This window comes from Girardinichthys multiradiatus, chromosome 21 (assembly GCF_021462225.1).
Source record: "Girardinichthys multiradiatus isolate DD_20200921_A chromosome 21, DD_fGirMul_XY1, whole genome shotgun sequence".
Taxonomy (NCBI): Eukaryota; Metazoa; Chordata; class Actinopteri; order Cyprinodontiformes; family Goodeidae; genus Girardinichthys; species Girardinichthys multiradiatus.
The window spans coordinates 16,340,638-16,357,604 of record NC_061813.1 but is presented as its reverse complement, the minus strand read 5'-3'; the positions used below and the strand labels follow the sequence as shown (position 1 = coordinate 16,357,604).

The following is a 16,967-nucleotide window of genomic DNA, read 5'->3' as shown; positions in this document are numbered from 1 at the left end:
TTCTCTATTTGAAAGAAAAAGTCAGGTCAAAGCCACCAGGTGTGATATTTATACTTCCTTATTTGTAAAACAGGATGTTATTTTGAACACTATTTGTTTGTCACAGTGTACATTACTGGTAACAAGAGAAAAGTAACTTATTAACTTCCTGATGGCTGCTGTTGAACAGCGGCTTGAATGTTTCAACATGGAACAGGTTCTCTTAGAAAAGAGATCTGCTGATAATTATCTCTTTGTTTGTCTATTTTTCTCATTTTCTTTTTTGCTTCATTATATTTTTGTTTCAAAAAAAAGTGGCAACATCAATCAAACTGAGTAAGTTATTCACATGTAATTAAAAGCACAGCTGAGGTTACCCTATGAAGATGCATCAGAGTGGAAAACAGAACAGCAGCAACTGTGAGGATCCATCAGCTTAGGGTCAGTAGGGTTCAGTTTTTACTCTGCATATTCTGTTGTATACATATTGCTTTGGGTACTGGGATGTTCTCTAAACATGTCTGGTTTGGATAATCTGCTGCATTAGATTCCCATTAGGAGTGAGTTTGTGTGAACTCTGTCTCTGAGTTGTTCCTGAGATGAATTTAATGACGTGTGCAGGATCTGCTTCACCTCTTTGCCAAAAAATATTAGAATTTGTTAAAACCAGAAATTTGGTGAATGGGTTTCTTGTCATTTTATTCACTTAAGCAGATAGCAAAATAAATGGTTAAGAAGAGATTGTGTGGTTACCCTGCCTTAACCTAGCTGCTAAGGTTAGGTCTTAGTTCTGGGCCCAAAGATTCTCAGAGTCTTGTCAGAGAGCTCCTAACGTAGCCTACAGATTCCTGGCAAGGACTCGAAGCTTCAGAGTGATTCCTTTCGCTGCTGAGAGCGACTCTGAGCAAGGAGACGACAGAGATTCCTATCTCAGTGAGAAGGTGTGGTTGACCCCGTTGCTAGGTGTGACACTGTCTTCTAAGAGCTGTGATTGGCTGTTAAAACAAACAAAAAGAATAAAACAAATGCACTAAAAACGGAGACAAAAAGGTGGAGAAAACCGAACTGAAGAGAGGAGCAGAGCCTGCAGGTGGAGGAGTGTTGAAAGGTAGATTTCTTCATGGGATCATGGTGAGAACAAACAGGCATTCCTGAGCAGATCAATGCATTGTTCCCTCTGCTTTCAGCACCAGCCTGGAGTCCAGTAGCTCTGGTTCCTGCTGCAGTCAGAAGCTAGAGAGGAGATAGCAGCACATCAGAGAACTTCTCCACAGGCGGGGAGCGTTGTAGATGACCTTTAGGCTGCTGACATCATCATGTACAATATGGCAAATACTTATCGACCCAATTTACATCTTCATTAATTAGTGCTTAGATTATTGTACTGTGTGTTGTCTAGAGTTTTTATTTATGAATATATATCCGAGTGTTTCTAATTTTTTCCAATTTTATTTTTTGAAAGCATTTTACAGTCTGTAAATATTTCAATAATTCTGTACAATGTTGTTTGTAATTTTGATAAACTTTTTCTTCATGGCTGTTATTGTTTCTATTGTGTATTTATATTTTCTATTATCACCTTAATAGAAGTTCACCTTCACTCTGTCATGAGGCATAGTGGATTTATTGGACAAAGGATGGGATGAAGATCAGAACTGCCAGGTTCTGGTAAAGAAGAAACCACAAAGAAGCTTCATAGATGTAGTGAAGGATGTAGAGGATTTGGTGTGACAGAGAAGGATGCTGAGATGGGGGAAATGATCAGCTGCAGAAAACCCTAAAGACAGCAGCTGACAGAAGAAATGTATGTTTCATGTTTAAAGGTGTTATTTTAATCAAAAACTGTTTGAGACCAATATCTCCCCTTTTCCTCAATGAAATGCACCAGAGGGACTTTCTTCTGCTTATAACAAATAAACTAAATCACTTTTACCTAAAGTAGAATTTTCATGAGCTACTTTTTACTTTTGAGTAACATTTTTCACTGGTAACTTTATTTGTATTAATTAACATCTTATAAAAGTAACTGTACTTTACGTGAGTATATTATTGTTGTAGACTTTCCACCTCTGAAAGCCAGATGTACTAAAAATGCTGGAGAGTGATAAGATTATTAATTGTGTAGAAAAAAACAGTCCGTTGCAGCAGAGGTTACTCATACAGTGAATAATGTAGGTGTATAAATACAGCAGCTTTACAGTTTTTCTTCCCCTCTATTTTATCAGGTTGAAGTTGTTAAGTTTGGAAGTTATTTTGTTGAAAGGCAAGAAACTATGTGGCTTTGTTATAGTTTACCTTATAGGCTACATATGTATACATATATATTGTCCATGTTTTAAATAACATTCATTATTATTATTGTATATTGTTGCTGTAAATTATATCGGCTATCTGAGAACAGGAACTCCCAGGCTGCTTTTTCTCCCCAGTCCACCCCTGCAAATCAGTATAACTCCTGAATCGTTATTAAAAATGCTCCAGGGTCTCCGTTCACAATGAATCTTAAGACTAAAAGCAGCTCCTAGTGAGGTCATTCTAAGAAAATCTAAACATTTCTCAAATTCTAAGATTTGTTTTAGAATTTTCCCTCGGTAAGATAAACGTTATTTACGAAGCATCTTGGGCCTTAGGAGAGCTCCTAACTTGAGGAAATGTTAAGTGTAGTGAGGAGGACTTTTAGTGAGCCAAAGAGTGTCTTAAGCAGAGAAGATGGTGGAAAGACAGAGAGAAAGGAGAGATATTCTCTAAAAATGAATAACAGTGAATTAATAAAACACTACTGGCTCAACTGCGCAGGGATAAACCCCTTAAACAGTCAAGTAAATGAGCTAATAAACTTATAAAACAATTATACAATTATTTATATAGAGATAAGATTAACTTTATCATCCTCTGTTTTCAGCTTTAGCCAATAAGAATTATAATCATGAGTACCAGATAAAACCAATATTATTGACCTTTATTATCTAAATATTATTTAGCATGTTAACATGGTCACAGTCGTGAACATAAACCAGATACTGTCCACTTCTTGATTCCTACCTGCAGTAATTAGATGTGGACCTGGTTAGCTCAAATTATGCTATTTTTAGCTTTAGATTACATCTGTTAACAATGTTAATAAAAAACATTAGCATGTCATTCCTCACTAATATCTAAAACCTTACAGTTAAAGTTACACAACAGTTTGGCGTTCAGACCCCAGAGGAAGACATGAATGCTGAGAATGACATGAACTTGAATGAACGTCTTAGAGTTAGAATTAGAATTGTCTTTCCCCCGGGATCCGATACTGGTGATGGAGAGGAGGCCTGATGATAAGAAAACTGGAGAAGCTGAGAATCCGATGGAGGCGATGGGGTGGAGGAGGGTCGAAGTTTGGCTGACAGCTGGGAGATCCATGAATGGGAGACTTTAAATGCGGAGGCTTGAAGGATCGTTGGCTGAGCATTACTGCAGACTTGATGGTGATTGGTTGGAGCGGAGACACACGGAGGAGCCATTGGATGAAGCTGGAGGAGTGGGTGAGTCTCCCAGATTGAATTTCGTTATCACTCCATAATGAAGCTGTTGCCCTTTTTCTACTTATAGTTAAAGCTGCTGAGTTTTCAGGCATATAAAGTCATTTTCAACAAATTAGAATATTATTGAAGTTCCTTTATTCCAGTTTCTCAGTTTACTAAGTTAAACAAATTATACTGTTTTTTCACACCAATGAAAATATAACATTTAAGATTAGAATATTGCTTCAGATCAATACAAAAAACATTTAAATTCAGAAAATGGAGGTTTAATGGTTACTATTTTCAAAAGGTACATTTAATCTGAAAAACAAGTTTCATCAGAACACATAATCTGATGTTTTGAATATAGCTGTATATGGTCTTGATTTTGGTTTTATGTTAATAAAATAGCAGGACTCTGACCAGGCAGGGTGATGTGCTGGAGCTCAGACATGTTTCACTACATTTAGCCATAAAAGTGTTTCAGATTCAATAGATGTGAGTTAATCTCCATCGTTTGTTAGCGGGTGGTTTGTCACTACCTCTTTAACTAAAGTTACTTGACACCTCAGTTGTCCTGCATCCAAAAGAATGATTTTCTGAGAGCAACAAAATACAGCTGATTACACTTTCATGATATCACATTTATTCATTTAAACAACTGGAATAGAAAGAATACAAGACTGGTAAACATTTATGCTTTACATTTTATGCCTTTTGCTGTCAGCTGAAATATCTAGTGTACATTTTTAAAATCCAATAAAAATGACACTTATTAGTAGCAATAATAAGTACAAAGCTGGCACTTAAAACTGATCACCTTCTACCGTTCAGAGAGAAATATTTTACATTCAGCTAAATTTCTGCTTCACTTCAAAAACCTTTTTATTTTGAGCATTTTTAGGCCTCATTTATAAGTGCTACGATTTACTCCATGAATACACATGTAAATGCAGAAACAAGTTTCAAGATGTATGGTGATGTGATGGACTGGTAACCTATCCAGGGTGTATTCAACCTTTAACCTGTTGTCCTTTGCAGACAGGAAGCAGCCTCTTCAGACCCTGAACTTCAACAATTGGACAAAGAAAAGAAAAGATAGATGAATGGTCAAAAATAAGAAATCCTCCCACTGACAGAAGCCTTGACATCTTCCTGATCTTCTTGTGGCTCATGATGCCTTAGCCGCCATCTCACTGTTGACATAGGTTGGTTCTTGTGTTTCCTGTAGATATAAAGCAAACAAATAAATAATTCTTTGCATTGAATTTGCTTGAGCTCAAACTGTTTTAGAGGGAAACAACAAACTGTTTAACAATTGTGAGATTCTTGGTCACCTTGGTTTTTGTCTCACTGGATTCCCAACTAAACATAAAATGAAACTTTAACAGAAAATTAAAAATATTTCCAAACAAATCTTATATGAATGTTTTAGATATTTCCTGAACAGTTTTCTTCTTCTCACATAGTTTGACAATGTTAGGATGCAAACAATGAGCTCTGTTAGCTTACCATCTTTGGTTTTTTGAAGAATCTGAACCAGCTGAAAGTAAAAAGATTAATTTAAACACCAACATGTAACTGCAGATGCAAAATAAAAACACATAGAAGAACATCTCACCACTCAAGGAGGATGATCGTACTATAGAGCATTATAATTCCCAGGATCTTCAGTATAATATGGACTGTGAATCCAGACACTTGATTATCTGTAACAAGACAGCCTGCTGAGCTTCTCTGGTGTGACTGTAGATAATCATAGTTTTATTTCTGCTCTTTAGAGATTTGTTAAATCTAAACTAATGTTTTGATAATTTTTTATGATCCAAAGTTTAAACTACCGTAATTAAATAATTCATTGTAAATAAAAATAAAAAAACACATTAAGAAACAAATGTAATGAACTGAAAAGAACAACATGACCCAACGAGTCTCAGTTAACAATTTACCTTTGATACTAAAAGGAATCACAGATGATCTCTGATGATCCAGATCATTTGTAGCCACACAGTAAAACTCTCCTCCCTCAGTGACACTGAAGCTGTAAACCTGCCCCACAGATACATTAATGGCTCCATGTTTGCTGTTCCTGAACCAGGTGAAGCTGGCAGGAGGCTTGGCTCTGCTGGAGCAGTTCAGCTCCACCCAGCTACCTGATGACACTAAACCTGATGGACTGATGGATGCTGAGGTGTTTCTAGGAGCATCTGAGGAAAATGTGACACATTAACTTTATTGATCAGAAACAGCTGAACCATGACGTGCTGACAGGATCACTTACATGAAACACTGAGAGTCACTGCTGTCTCTGCTGTCTTGTTTCCTCCATTCACAGGATATCTGGCAGAACATCTGATGTTGTATCCATCATGTGTGTCTGACAGAGTGATGTTCTCCTGGATTTTAGTTGTAAAGGTTCCATCTGTGTTTTTCTCTGTTTGTCTGTGAGAGTCTTGTTGGAGATTCCAGGTGAGTTCAGGAGGTGAGTGTGGACAGGGAGTCAAAGCTGAGCAGGTTATAGTGACAGACTGATGCTCCTTCAGATCACCACCAGAGATGTTAATGCTGGGACTCCAAGGAGAATCTGGGGATTATACATCAGAGATTTAATTTTACTGTGGGCAAGTCCAAATCTATTTAGGTTGAGTTTTATTCATATAAATATATGCAAATAAAACTAGATAGAAAGAAAGAATAGATGGATAATGGTCCTCTTGAAACATTAAATTGTGTCCATATTTCAACCATCTAGTCGTTGACTCTAAGTGAAATTAACATGTTTGATATTAGAAGTATTTCCTTCTTTCTAATGACATCTTCTCTGTAATGCACCAGTATCACTTGTGACCAAATACAGCCTCAGCATGATGCTGCCACCACCATGGTTGACAATCAGTACACTCTTTGATTTTAAAAACCCCATTAATTCCAGCAAACATTATTCTTGTCATTATGCCTAAACAGCTCAGTCTTTGTCTCCTCTGAACATTAAACATGTTTCCAGAAAGCATTTGGCTTGTCTTTGTATACAGCTACAGGTTTCAGTAGAGTTTGAAGGTGAGGAGTTCAGAGAAGACTATTTTCATTTCCTCAGCACCATATCAGTCTATGTTGATATGAAATTTGCTTCACTGTGAACAATGACACTGGTGGTCCAGTTTCTTCCAGTTTATAACAGGCCTAAGCTTGGATGGTTCCAGGATTGGTCCTAAAACATTCATTTCATCAGAGGTAACAGTTTCAGTCTGATGATTAAAACTTTGCCACAGTTGAGTGTTCCAGAGAGCATTGATCCTAAACACATAGAAATCGTTTTTGAATGGATAAAGAGGGCTGAGACTATGATTCAGGGTTGGTCCTAACCTCTGCTAGTTTAAATGAGGTCTACCATCTTTTAAAAACAGTGGTCAAATATCCAGCCAGAGTCATGGCAGAAACCTGTAAAATCATCTTATTTCTGTGTGGATTAGAGAAAATCTGCAATAAATTTAAACTTTTGCTCTCAATTTTTAGCTTTGAAATTAAATGAAGTTGTATGTTATAAAATATTTAGACCTTGAAAAAAAGCAAATTTAATGCATCATTTAAAAACCCAAAGATAGTCATGCTGATGATGACTGTGTGTAAACTTATAATTAGCACTATATATATACTGATCTTTCATAGAGCAGCTTCTGAAGGTATTGTTCTGCGTTTCTATCAACAAAGTACAAAATATAATGTGAGACAATGCACATATTAAAAGAATCAGGATATGAAGCAAGAAGCAGAAACATTTACCTTTAACACCAACACAGATCCTTGATGACGTCTCATTACCCAGATCATTTGTAGCCACACAGTAAAACTCTCCTCCCTCAGTAACACTGAAGCTGTAAATCTGACCCACAGATACATTAATGGCTCCATGTTTGCTGTTCCTGAACCAGGTGAAGCTGGCATGAGGCTTGGCTCTGCTGGAGCAGTTCAGCTCCACCCAGCTACCTGCTGACACTAAACCTGATGGACTGATGGATGCTGAGGTGTTTCTAGGAGCATCTGAGGAAAATGGGACACATTAAGTTTATTGATCAGAAACAGCTGAACCATGACGTGCTGACAGGATCACTTACATGAAACACTGAGAGTCACTGCTGTCTCTGCTGTCTTGTTTCCTCCATTCACAGGATATCTGGCAGAACATCTGATGTTGTATCCATCATGTGTGTCTGACAGAGTGATGTTCTCCTGGATTTTAGTTGTAAAGGTTCCATCTGTGTTTTTCTCTGTTTGTCTGTGAGAGTCTTGTTGGAGATTCCAGGTGAGTTCAGGAGGTGAGTGTGGACAGGGAGTCAAAGCTGAGCAGGTTATAGTGACAGACTGATGCTCCTTCAGATCACCACCAGAGATGTTAATGCTGGGACTCCAAGGAGAATCTGGGGATTATACATCAGAGATTTAATTTTACTGTGGGCAAGTCCAAATCTATTTAGGTTGAGTTTTATTCATATAAATATATGCAAATAAAACTAGATAGAAAGAAAGAATAGATGGATAATGGTCCTCTTGAAACATTAAATTGTGTCCATATTTCAACCATCTAGTCGTTGACTCTAAGTGAAATTAACATGTTTGATATTAGAAGTATTTCCTTCTTTCTAATTACATCTTCTCTGTAATGCACCAGTATCACTTGTGACCAAATGCAGCCTCAGCATGATGCTGCCACCACCATGGTTGACAATCAGTACACTCTTTGATTTTAAATCCCCCATTAATTCCAGCAAACATTATTCTTGTCATTATGTCTAAACAGCTCAGTCTTTGTCTCCTCTGAACATTAAACATGTTTCCAGAAAGCATTTGGCTTGTCTTTGCATACAGCTACAGGTTTCAGTAGAGTTTGAAGGTGAGGAGTTCAGAGAAGACTATTTTCTTTTCCTCAGCATCATATCAGTCTATGTTGATATGAAATTTGCTTCACTGTGAACAATGACACTGGTGGTCCAGTTTCTTACAGTTTATAACAGGCCTAAGCTTGGATGGTTCCAGGATTGGTCCTAAAACATTCATTTCATCAGTGGTAACAGTTTCAGTCTGATGATTAAAACTTTGCCACAGTTGAGTGTTCCAGAGAGCATTGATCCTAAACACATAGAAATCGTTTTTGAATGGATAAAGAGGGCTGAGACTATGATTCTGGATTGGTCCTAACCTCTGCTAGATTAAATGAGTTCTACCATCTTTTCTAAACAGTGGTCAAATATCCAGCCAGAGTCATGGCAGAAACCTGTAAAATCATCTTATTTCTGTGTGGATTAGAGAAAATCTGCAATAAATTTAAACTTTTGCTCTCAATTTTTAGCTTTGAAATTAAATGAAGTTGTATGTTATAAAATATTTAGACCTTGAAAAAAAGCAAATTTAATGCATCATTTAAAAACCCAAAGATAGTCATGCTGATGATGACTGTGTGTAAACTTATAATTAGCACTATATATATACTGATCTTTCATAGAGCAGCTTCTGAAGGTATTGTTCTGTGTTTCTATCAACAAAGTACAAAATATAATGTGAGACAATGCACATATTAAAAGAATCAGGATATGAAGCAAGAAGCAGAAACATTTACCTTTAACACCAACACAGATCCTTGATGACGTCTCATTACCCAGATCATTTGTAGCCACACAGTAAAACTCTCCTCCCTCAGTGACACTGAAGCTGTAAATGTGACCCACAGATACATTAATGGCTCCATGTTTGCTGTTCCTGAACCAGGTGAAGCTGGAAGGAGGCTTGGCTCTGCTGGAGCAGTTCAGCTCCACCCAGCTACCTGCTGACACCAAACCTGATGGACGGATGGATGCTGAGGTGTTTCTAGGAGCATCTGAGGAAAATGGGACACATTAAGTTTATTGATCAGAAACAGATGAACCATGACGTGCTGACAGGATCACTTACATGAAACACTGAGAGTCACTGCTGTCTCTGCTGTCTTGTTTCCTCCATTCACAGGATATCTGGCAGAACATCTGATGTTGTATCCATCATGTGTGTCTGACAGAGTGATGTTCTCCTGGATTTTAGTTGTAAAGGTTCCATCTGTGTTTTTCTCTGTTTGTCTGTGAGAGTCTTGTTGGAGATTCCAGGTGAGTTCAGGAGGTGAGTGTGGACAGGGAGTCAAAGCTGAGCAGGTTATAGTGACAGACTGATGCTCCTTCAGATCACCACCAGATATGTTAATGCTGGGACTCCAAGGAGAATCTGGGGTTTGAGATTAACCGTAAAAACACTGAAAATAGTCAGATTATTGTGAACATCTCACAATAGTGAAGTGTTCTCTGTTTTTATTTAGGGCTTCTGTCCCAATGAGATTAAACATTCATTCATGCTACAACATTTACTGTAGTCAATGAAATAGTTGTGTGAAACCTGGCTGTAAATTTGTTCTGAAACTATCAGAAGCACCAAAAATAACTAAAGAGTGAGATATATAAAGTATAAAAAACTAAATCTTTCAAACTGATGTTCAAGAAGACTTTGTCTCTTCAGGTTGTGTTTCTCCCTCCTTCCAAATTTACTGACATGGTACCACAAACCACACTGGACTATAAGATCCACTTAAATATACAGTAAGTATATAAGATACACATAAACTGGTAAAGGGCTTAGTAAGAGATGGTTTTATTACTGGTGGAAACAGTTGCTCATAATCCTTTGAAGTTTGTGTCAGGGAGCTGATAATAAAGACAAAGCTAGAAAAGTATTTCTATACCTTTGTGGAGTTGAGTAGAGTAAAACTCTTACCTTCAACTGTTATCTGAAGCGGATCAGAACAAGCTGTTGTCTTGTAGCCACCATTCTCGATTCTGAGGAAGTATTCGCCTGCTTGACTTTTATTTATATTAGAAAACAGAGAGGTGCAGTTTTTCTGACTCAGGTTTCCAGTAATATTTACTAAATTTGTGTCAACCCCATTATTGATGTTATAAATATAATTTCCATTTTTAATCCATGCTCCACGGGTTTCTTGAATACTGTCAAATACTTTGCTTCCTGGTGCAGCTGTGAAGCTACATGGGACGTTCAAGCAAGATCCGCTCAGTGCTGCAGTCGGCTTTGGTGTAGTAATGGTGATGAACGGTATATTCCCACCACAACTATTAGCATAAATACCTGTAAAAACAAACTAAAGATGAAAACAATGTGGAGCAAAGTCTTCCTACAGAGAAAGTTTTTGATCCACAATCTCCAGTTCAGCTGCAGCATGTTACATGTGGAGCCTTTAATCAATATCAGGATTTAATACTTCAAACTAGAAATAATTCATGTGATGTTTCTAAATGAATGGAAGTGAACAAACAGCTCACCTGGAAGAAAGAAGACACTCAGTAACATGTTGACTGTCAACACGTTCTCAGACAGAGCTGCCATCAAACCTCCCTTCATCTCTCAGGCTGGAAACAAGATGGAAACAGCTGCTGAATTTCAGTGTTTTTAACAAATTGTGTAAAAAAAAAACATCTTACAGCAACTTTCTATGTAGAGCTCAAGAATAACTGTAACATAGCTTTATAATAAATTGAATGTCAGTCAGTCAGTCATTTTCTACCGCTTATTCCATAGTGGGTCGCGGGGAAGCTGGTGCCTATCTCCAGCAGTCTATGGGCGAGAGGCAGGGTACAACCTGGACAGGTTGCCAGTCCATCGCAGGGCAACACACAAACAACCACGCATGAGTGTGTGTGTGGTTGGTAAATTGAATGTATTATTTAAAAATTGTTTAAAACAACAATTTTTAAATAAAAAGCATCACAGTTTTATAGCAAGGAAAACCATGCTGTCATAAACATGTAGATTTTAAAAGTTTTCTTACCAGAATAAACTGCAGATAAAACAATGAAAAAAATCTAAATCTGACACCGCGTGAATTTCAGTTACGGACTAAAACATCCAAAGAGCAGCTTCTCTATTTGAAAGAAAAAGTCAGGTCAAAGCCACCAGGTGTGATATTTATACTTCCTTATTTGTAAAACAGGATGTTATTTTGAACACTATTTTTTGTCACAGTGTACATTACTGGTAACAAGAGAAAAGTAACTTATTAACTTCCTGATGGCTGCTGTTGAACAGCGGCTTGAATGTTTCAACATGGAACAGGTTCTCTTAGAAAAGAGATCTGCTGATAATTATCTCTTTGTTTGTCTATTTTTCTCATTTTCTTTTTTGCTTCTTTATATTTTTTTTTCAAAAAAAAGTGGCAACATCAATCAAACTGAGTAAGTTATTCACATGTAATTAAAAGCACAGCTGAGGTTACCCTATGAAGATGCATCAGAGTGGAAAACAGAACAGCAGCAACTGTGAGGATCCATCAGCTTAGGGTCAGTAGGGTTCAGTTTTTACTCTGCATATTCTGTTGTATACATATTGCTTTGGGTACTGGGATGTTCTCTAAACATGTCTGGTTTGGATAATCTGCTGCATTAGATTCCCATTAGGAGTGAGTTTGTGTGAACTCTGTCTCTGAGTTGTTCCTGAGATGAATTTAATGACGTGTGCAGGATCTGCTTCACCTCTTTGCCAAAAAATATTAGAATTTGTTAAAACCAGAAATTTGGTGAATGGGTTTCTTGTCATTTTATTCACTTAAGCAGATAGCAAAATAAATGGTTAAGAAGAGATTGTGTGGTTACCCTGCCTTAACCTAGCTGCTAAGGTTAGGTCTTAGTTCTGGGCCCAAAGATTCTCAGAGTCTTGTCAGAGAGCTCCTAACGTAGCCTACAGATTCCTGGCAAGGACTCGAAGCTTCAGAGTGATTCCTTTCGCTGCTGAGAGCGACTCTGAGCAAGGAGACGACAGAGATTCCTATCTCAGTGAGGAGGTGTGGTTGACCTCGTTGCTAGGTGTGACACTGTCTTCTAAGAGCTGTGATTGGCTGTTAAAACAAACAAAAAGAATAAAACAAATGCACTAAAAACGGAGACAAAAAGGTGGAGAAAACCGAACTGAAGAGAGGAGCAGAGCCTGCAGGTGGAGGAGTGTTGAAAGGTAGATTTCTTCATGGGATCATGGTGAGAACAAACGGGCATTCCTGAGCAGATCAATGCATTGTTCCCTCTGCTTTCAGCACCAGCCTGGAGTCCAGTAGCTCTGGTTCCTGCTGCAGTCAGAAGCTAGAGAGGAGATAGCAGCACATCAGAGAACTTCTCCACAGGCGGGGAGCGTTGTAGATGACCTTTAGGCTGCTGACATCATCATGTACAATATGGCAAATACTTATCAACCCAATTTACATCTTCATTAATTAGTGCTTAGATTATTGTACTGTGTGTTGTCTAGAGTTTTTATTTATGAATATACAGGTCCTTCTCAAAATATTAGCATATTGTGATAAAGTTCATTATTTTCCATAATGTAATGATGAAAATTTAATATTCATATATTTTAGATTCATTGCACACTAACTGAAATATTTCAGGTCTTTTATTGTCTTAATACGGATGATTTTGGCATACAGCTCATGAAAACCCAAAATTCCTATCTCACAAAATTAGCATATCATTAAAAGGGTCTCTAAACGAACTATGAACCTAATCATCTGAATCAACGAGTTAACTCTAAACACCTGCAAAAGATTCCTGAGGCCTTTAAAACTCCCAGCCTGGTTCATCACTCAAAACCCAATCATGGGTAAGACTGCCGACCTGACTGCTGTCCAGAAGGCCACTATTGACACCCTCAAGCAAGAGGGTAAGACACAGAAAGACATTTCTGAACAAATAGGCTGTTCCCAGAGTGCTGTATCAAGGCACCTCAGTGGGAAGTCTGTGGGAAGGAAACAGTGTGGCAGAAAACGCTGCACAACGAGAAGAGGTGACCTGACCCTGAGGAAGATTGTGGAGAAGGGCCGATTCCAGACCTTGGGGGACCTGCGGAAGCAGTGGACTGAGTCTGGAGTAGAAACATCCAGAGCCACCTTGCACAGGCGTGTGCAGGAAATGGGCTACAGGTGCCGCATTCCCCAGGTCAAGCCACTTTTGAACCAGAAACAGCAGCAGAAGCGCCTGACCTGACCTACAGAGAAGCAGCACTGGACTGTTGCTCAGTGGTCCAAAGTACTTTTTTCGGATGAAAGCAAATTCTGCATGTCATTCGGAAATCAAGGTGCCAGAGTCTGGAGGAAGACTGGGGAGAAGGAAATGCCAAAATGCCAGAAGTCCAGTGTCAAGTACCCACAGTCAGTGATGGTCTGGGGTGCCGTGTCAGCTGCTGGTGTTGGTCCACTGTGTTTTATCAAGGGCAGGGTCAATGCAGCTAGCTATCAGGAGATTTTGGAGCACTTCATGCTTCCATCTGCTGAAAAGCTTTATGGAGATGAAGATTTCATTTTTCAGCACGACCTGGCACCTGCTCACAGTGCCAAAACCACTGGTAAATGGTTTACTGACCATGGTATCACTGTGCTCAATTGGCCTGCCAACTCTCCTGACCTGAACCCCATAGAGAATCTGTGGGATATTGTGAAGAGAACGTTGAGAGACTCAAGACCCAACACTCTGGATGAGCTAAAGACCGCTATCGAAGCATCCTGGGCCTCCATAAGACCTCAGCAGTGCCACAGGCTGATTGCCTCCATGCCACGCCGCATTGAAGCAGTCATTTCTGCCAAAGGATTCCCGACCAAGTATTGAGTGCATAACTGTACATGATTATTTGAAGGTTGACGTTTTTTGTATTAAAAACACTTTTCTTTTATTGGTCGGATGAAATATGCTAATTTTGTGAGATAGGAATTTTGGGTTTTCATGAGCTGTATGCCACAATCATCCGTATTAAGACAATAAAAGACCTGAAATATTTCAGTTAGTGTGCAATGAATCTAAAATATATGAATGTTAAATTTTCATCATGACATTATGGAAAATAATGAACTTTATCACAATATGCTAATATTTTGAGAAGGATCTCTATATCCGAGTGTTGAAAGCCAGATGTACTAAAAATGCTGGAGAGGGATAAGATTATTAATTGTGTAGCAAAAAACAGTCCGTTGCAGCAGAGGTTACTCATACAGTGAATAATGTAGGTGTATAAATACAGCAGCTTTACAGTTTTTCTTCCCCTCTATTTTATCAGGTTGAAGTTGTTAAGTTTGGAAGTTATTTTGTTGAAAGGCAAGAAACTATGTGGCTTTGTTATAGTTTACCTTATAGGCTACATATGTATACATATATATTGTCCATGTTTTAAATAACATTCATTATTATTATTGTATATTGTTGCTGTAAATTATATCGGCTATCTGAGAACAGGAACTCCCAGGCTGCTTTTTCTCCCCAGTCCACCCCTGCAAATCAGTATAACTCCTGAATCGTTATTAAAAATGCTCCAGGGTCTCCGTTCACAATGAATCTTAAGACTAAAAGCAGCTCCTAGTGAGGTCATTCTAAGAAAATCTAAACATTTCTCAAATTCTAAGATTTGTTTTAGAATTTTCCCTCGGTAAGATAAACGTTATTTACGAAGCATCTTGGGCCTTAGGAGAGCTCCTAACTTGAGGAAATGTTAAGTGTAGTGAGGAGGACTTTTAGTGAGCCTAAGAGTGTCTTAAGCAGAGAAGATGGTGGAAAGACAGAGAGAAAGGAGAGATATTCTCTAAAAATGAATAACAGTGAATTAATAAAACACTACTGGCTCAACTGCGCAGGGATAAACCCCTTAAACAGTCAAGTAAATGAGCTAATAAACTTATAAAACAATTCTACAATTATTTATATAGAGATAAGATTAACTTTATCATCCTCTGTTTTCAGCTTTAGCCAATAAGAATTATAATCATGAGTACCAGATAAAACCAATATTATTGACCTTTATTATCTAAATATTATTTAGCATGTTAACATGGTCACAGTCGTGAACATAAACCAGATACTGTCCACTTCTTGATTCCTACCTGCAGTAATTAGATGTGGACCTGGTTAGCTCAAATTATGCTATTTTTAGCTTTAGATTACATCTGTTAACAATGTTAATAAAAAACATTAGCATGTCATTCCTCACTAATATCTAAAACCTTACAGTTAAAGTTACACAACAGTTTGGCGTTCAGACCCCAGAGGAAGACATGAATGCTGAGAATGACATGAACTTGAATGAACGTCTTAGAGTTAGAATTAGAATTGTCTTTCCCCCGGGATCCGATACTGGTGATGGAGAGGAGGCCTGATGATAAGAGAACTGGAGAAGCTGAGAATCCGATGGAGGCGATGGGGTGGAGGAGGGTCGAAGTTTGGCTGACAGCTGGGAGATCCATGAATGGGAGACTTTAAATGCGGAGGCTTGAAGGATCGTTGGCTGAGCATTACTGCAGACTTGATGGTGATTGGTTGGAGCGGAGACACACGGAGGAGCCATTGGATGAAGCTGGAGGAGTGGGTGAGTCTCCCAGATTGAATTTCGTTATCACTCCATAATGAAGCTGTTGCCCTTTTTCTACTTATAGTTAAAGCTGCTGAGTTTTCAGGCATATAAAGTCATTTTCAACAAATTAGAATATTATTGAAGTTCCTTTATTCCAGTTTCTCAGTTTACTAAGTTAAACAAATTATACTGTTTTTTCACACCAATGAAAATATAACATTTAAGATTAGAATATTGCTTCAGATCAATACAAAAAACATTTAAATTCAGAAAATGGAGGTTTAATGGTTACTATTTTCAAAAGGTACATTTAATCTGAAAAACAAGTTTCATCAGAACACATAATCTGATGTTTTGAATATAGCTGTATATGGTCTTGATTTTGGTTTTATGTTAATAAAATAGCAGGACTCTGACCAGGCAGGGTGATGTGCTGGAGCTCAGACATGTTTCACTACATTTAGCCATAAAAGTGTTTCAGATTCAATAGATGTGAGTTCATCTCCATCGTTTGTTAGCGGGTGGTTTGTCACTACCTCTTTAACTAAAGTTACTTGACACCTCAGTTGTCCTGCATCCAAAGGAATGATTTTCTGCATACATGCATTGAGAGCAACCTTTAAATCTTTAGAGATTTGTTAAATCTAAACTGATGTTTTGATCATTTTTTATGATCCAAAGTTTAAACTAATTAAATAATTCATTGTAAAAAAAAAAACATTAAGAAACAAATGTAATTAACTGAAAAGAACAACATGACCCAACGAGTCTCAGTTAACAATTTACCTTTGATACAAGAATCACAGCTGATCTCTGATTACCTCGATCATTTATAGCCACTCAGTAAAACTCTCCTCCCTCAGTGACACTGAAGCTGTAAATCTGCCCCACAGATACATTAATGGCTCCATGTTTGCTGTTCCTGAACCAGGTGAAGCTGGCAGGAGGCTTGGCTCTGCTGGAGCAGTTCAGCTCCACCCAGCTACCTGATGACACCAAACCTGATGGAGTGATGGATGCTGAGGTGTTTCTAGGAGCATCTGAGGAAAATGTGACACATTAACTTCATTGATCAGAAAC

General features: G+C 38.0%; 1 protein-coding gene and 1 long non-coding RNA gene across 2 annotated transcripts; both read right to left on the bottom strand.

Moving 5' to 3' along the window:
* Nucleotides 1–4,160: 4,160 nt before the first annotated feature.
* LOC124857628 lies at nt 4,161–5,155 on the bottom strand. The gene is made up of 3 exons (XR_007035642.1): nt 5,104–5,155; nt 4,995–5,025; nt 4,161–4,707 (listed from the first exon to the last, which is right to left on the bottom strand). It is a non-coding gene; the product is annotated as an uncharacterized LOC124857628 (long non-coding RNA).
* A 210-nt stretch (nt 5,156–5,365) lies between these two features.
* Nucleotides 5,366–10,733, bottom strand: LOC124858505 (B-cell receptor CD22-like). The gene is made up of 9 exons (XM_047350574.1): nt 10,691–10,733; nt 10,272–10,640; nt 9,426–9,728; nt 9,094–9,351; nt 7,595–7,897; nt 7,263–7,520; nt 5,764–6,066; nt 5,454–5,689; nt 5,366–5,386 (listed from the first exon to the last, which is right to left on the bottom strand). The coding sequence occupies exons 1-9, from the start codon at nt 10,731–10,733 to the stop codon at nt 5,366–5,368; spliced, it is 2,094 nt and encodes a 697-aa protein (XP_047206530.1).
* Nucleotides 10,734–16,967: the final 6,234 nt, after the last annotated feature.

Excerpts from the sequence above, each read along its gene's own strand:
- LOC124858505 (XM_047350574.1), bottom strand. The coding sequence starts at position 10,733 with ATGCTGCAGCTGAACTGGAGATTGTGGATCAAAAACTTTCTCT. Across the intron at positions 9,729-10,271 it reads GCTTCAGATAACAGTTGAAG|ATTCTCCTTGGAGTCCCAGC; the intron begins GTAAGAGTTTTA and ends CTCAAACCCCAG. Across the intron at positions 7,898-9,093 it reads GATCTGTGTTGGTGTTAAAG|ATTCTCCTTGGAGTCCCAGC; the intron begins GTAAATGTTTCT and ends TATAATCCCCAG.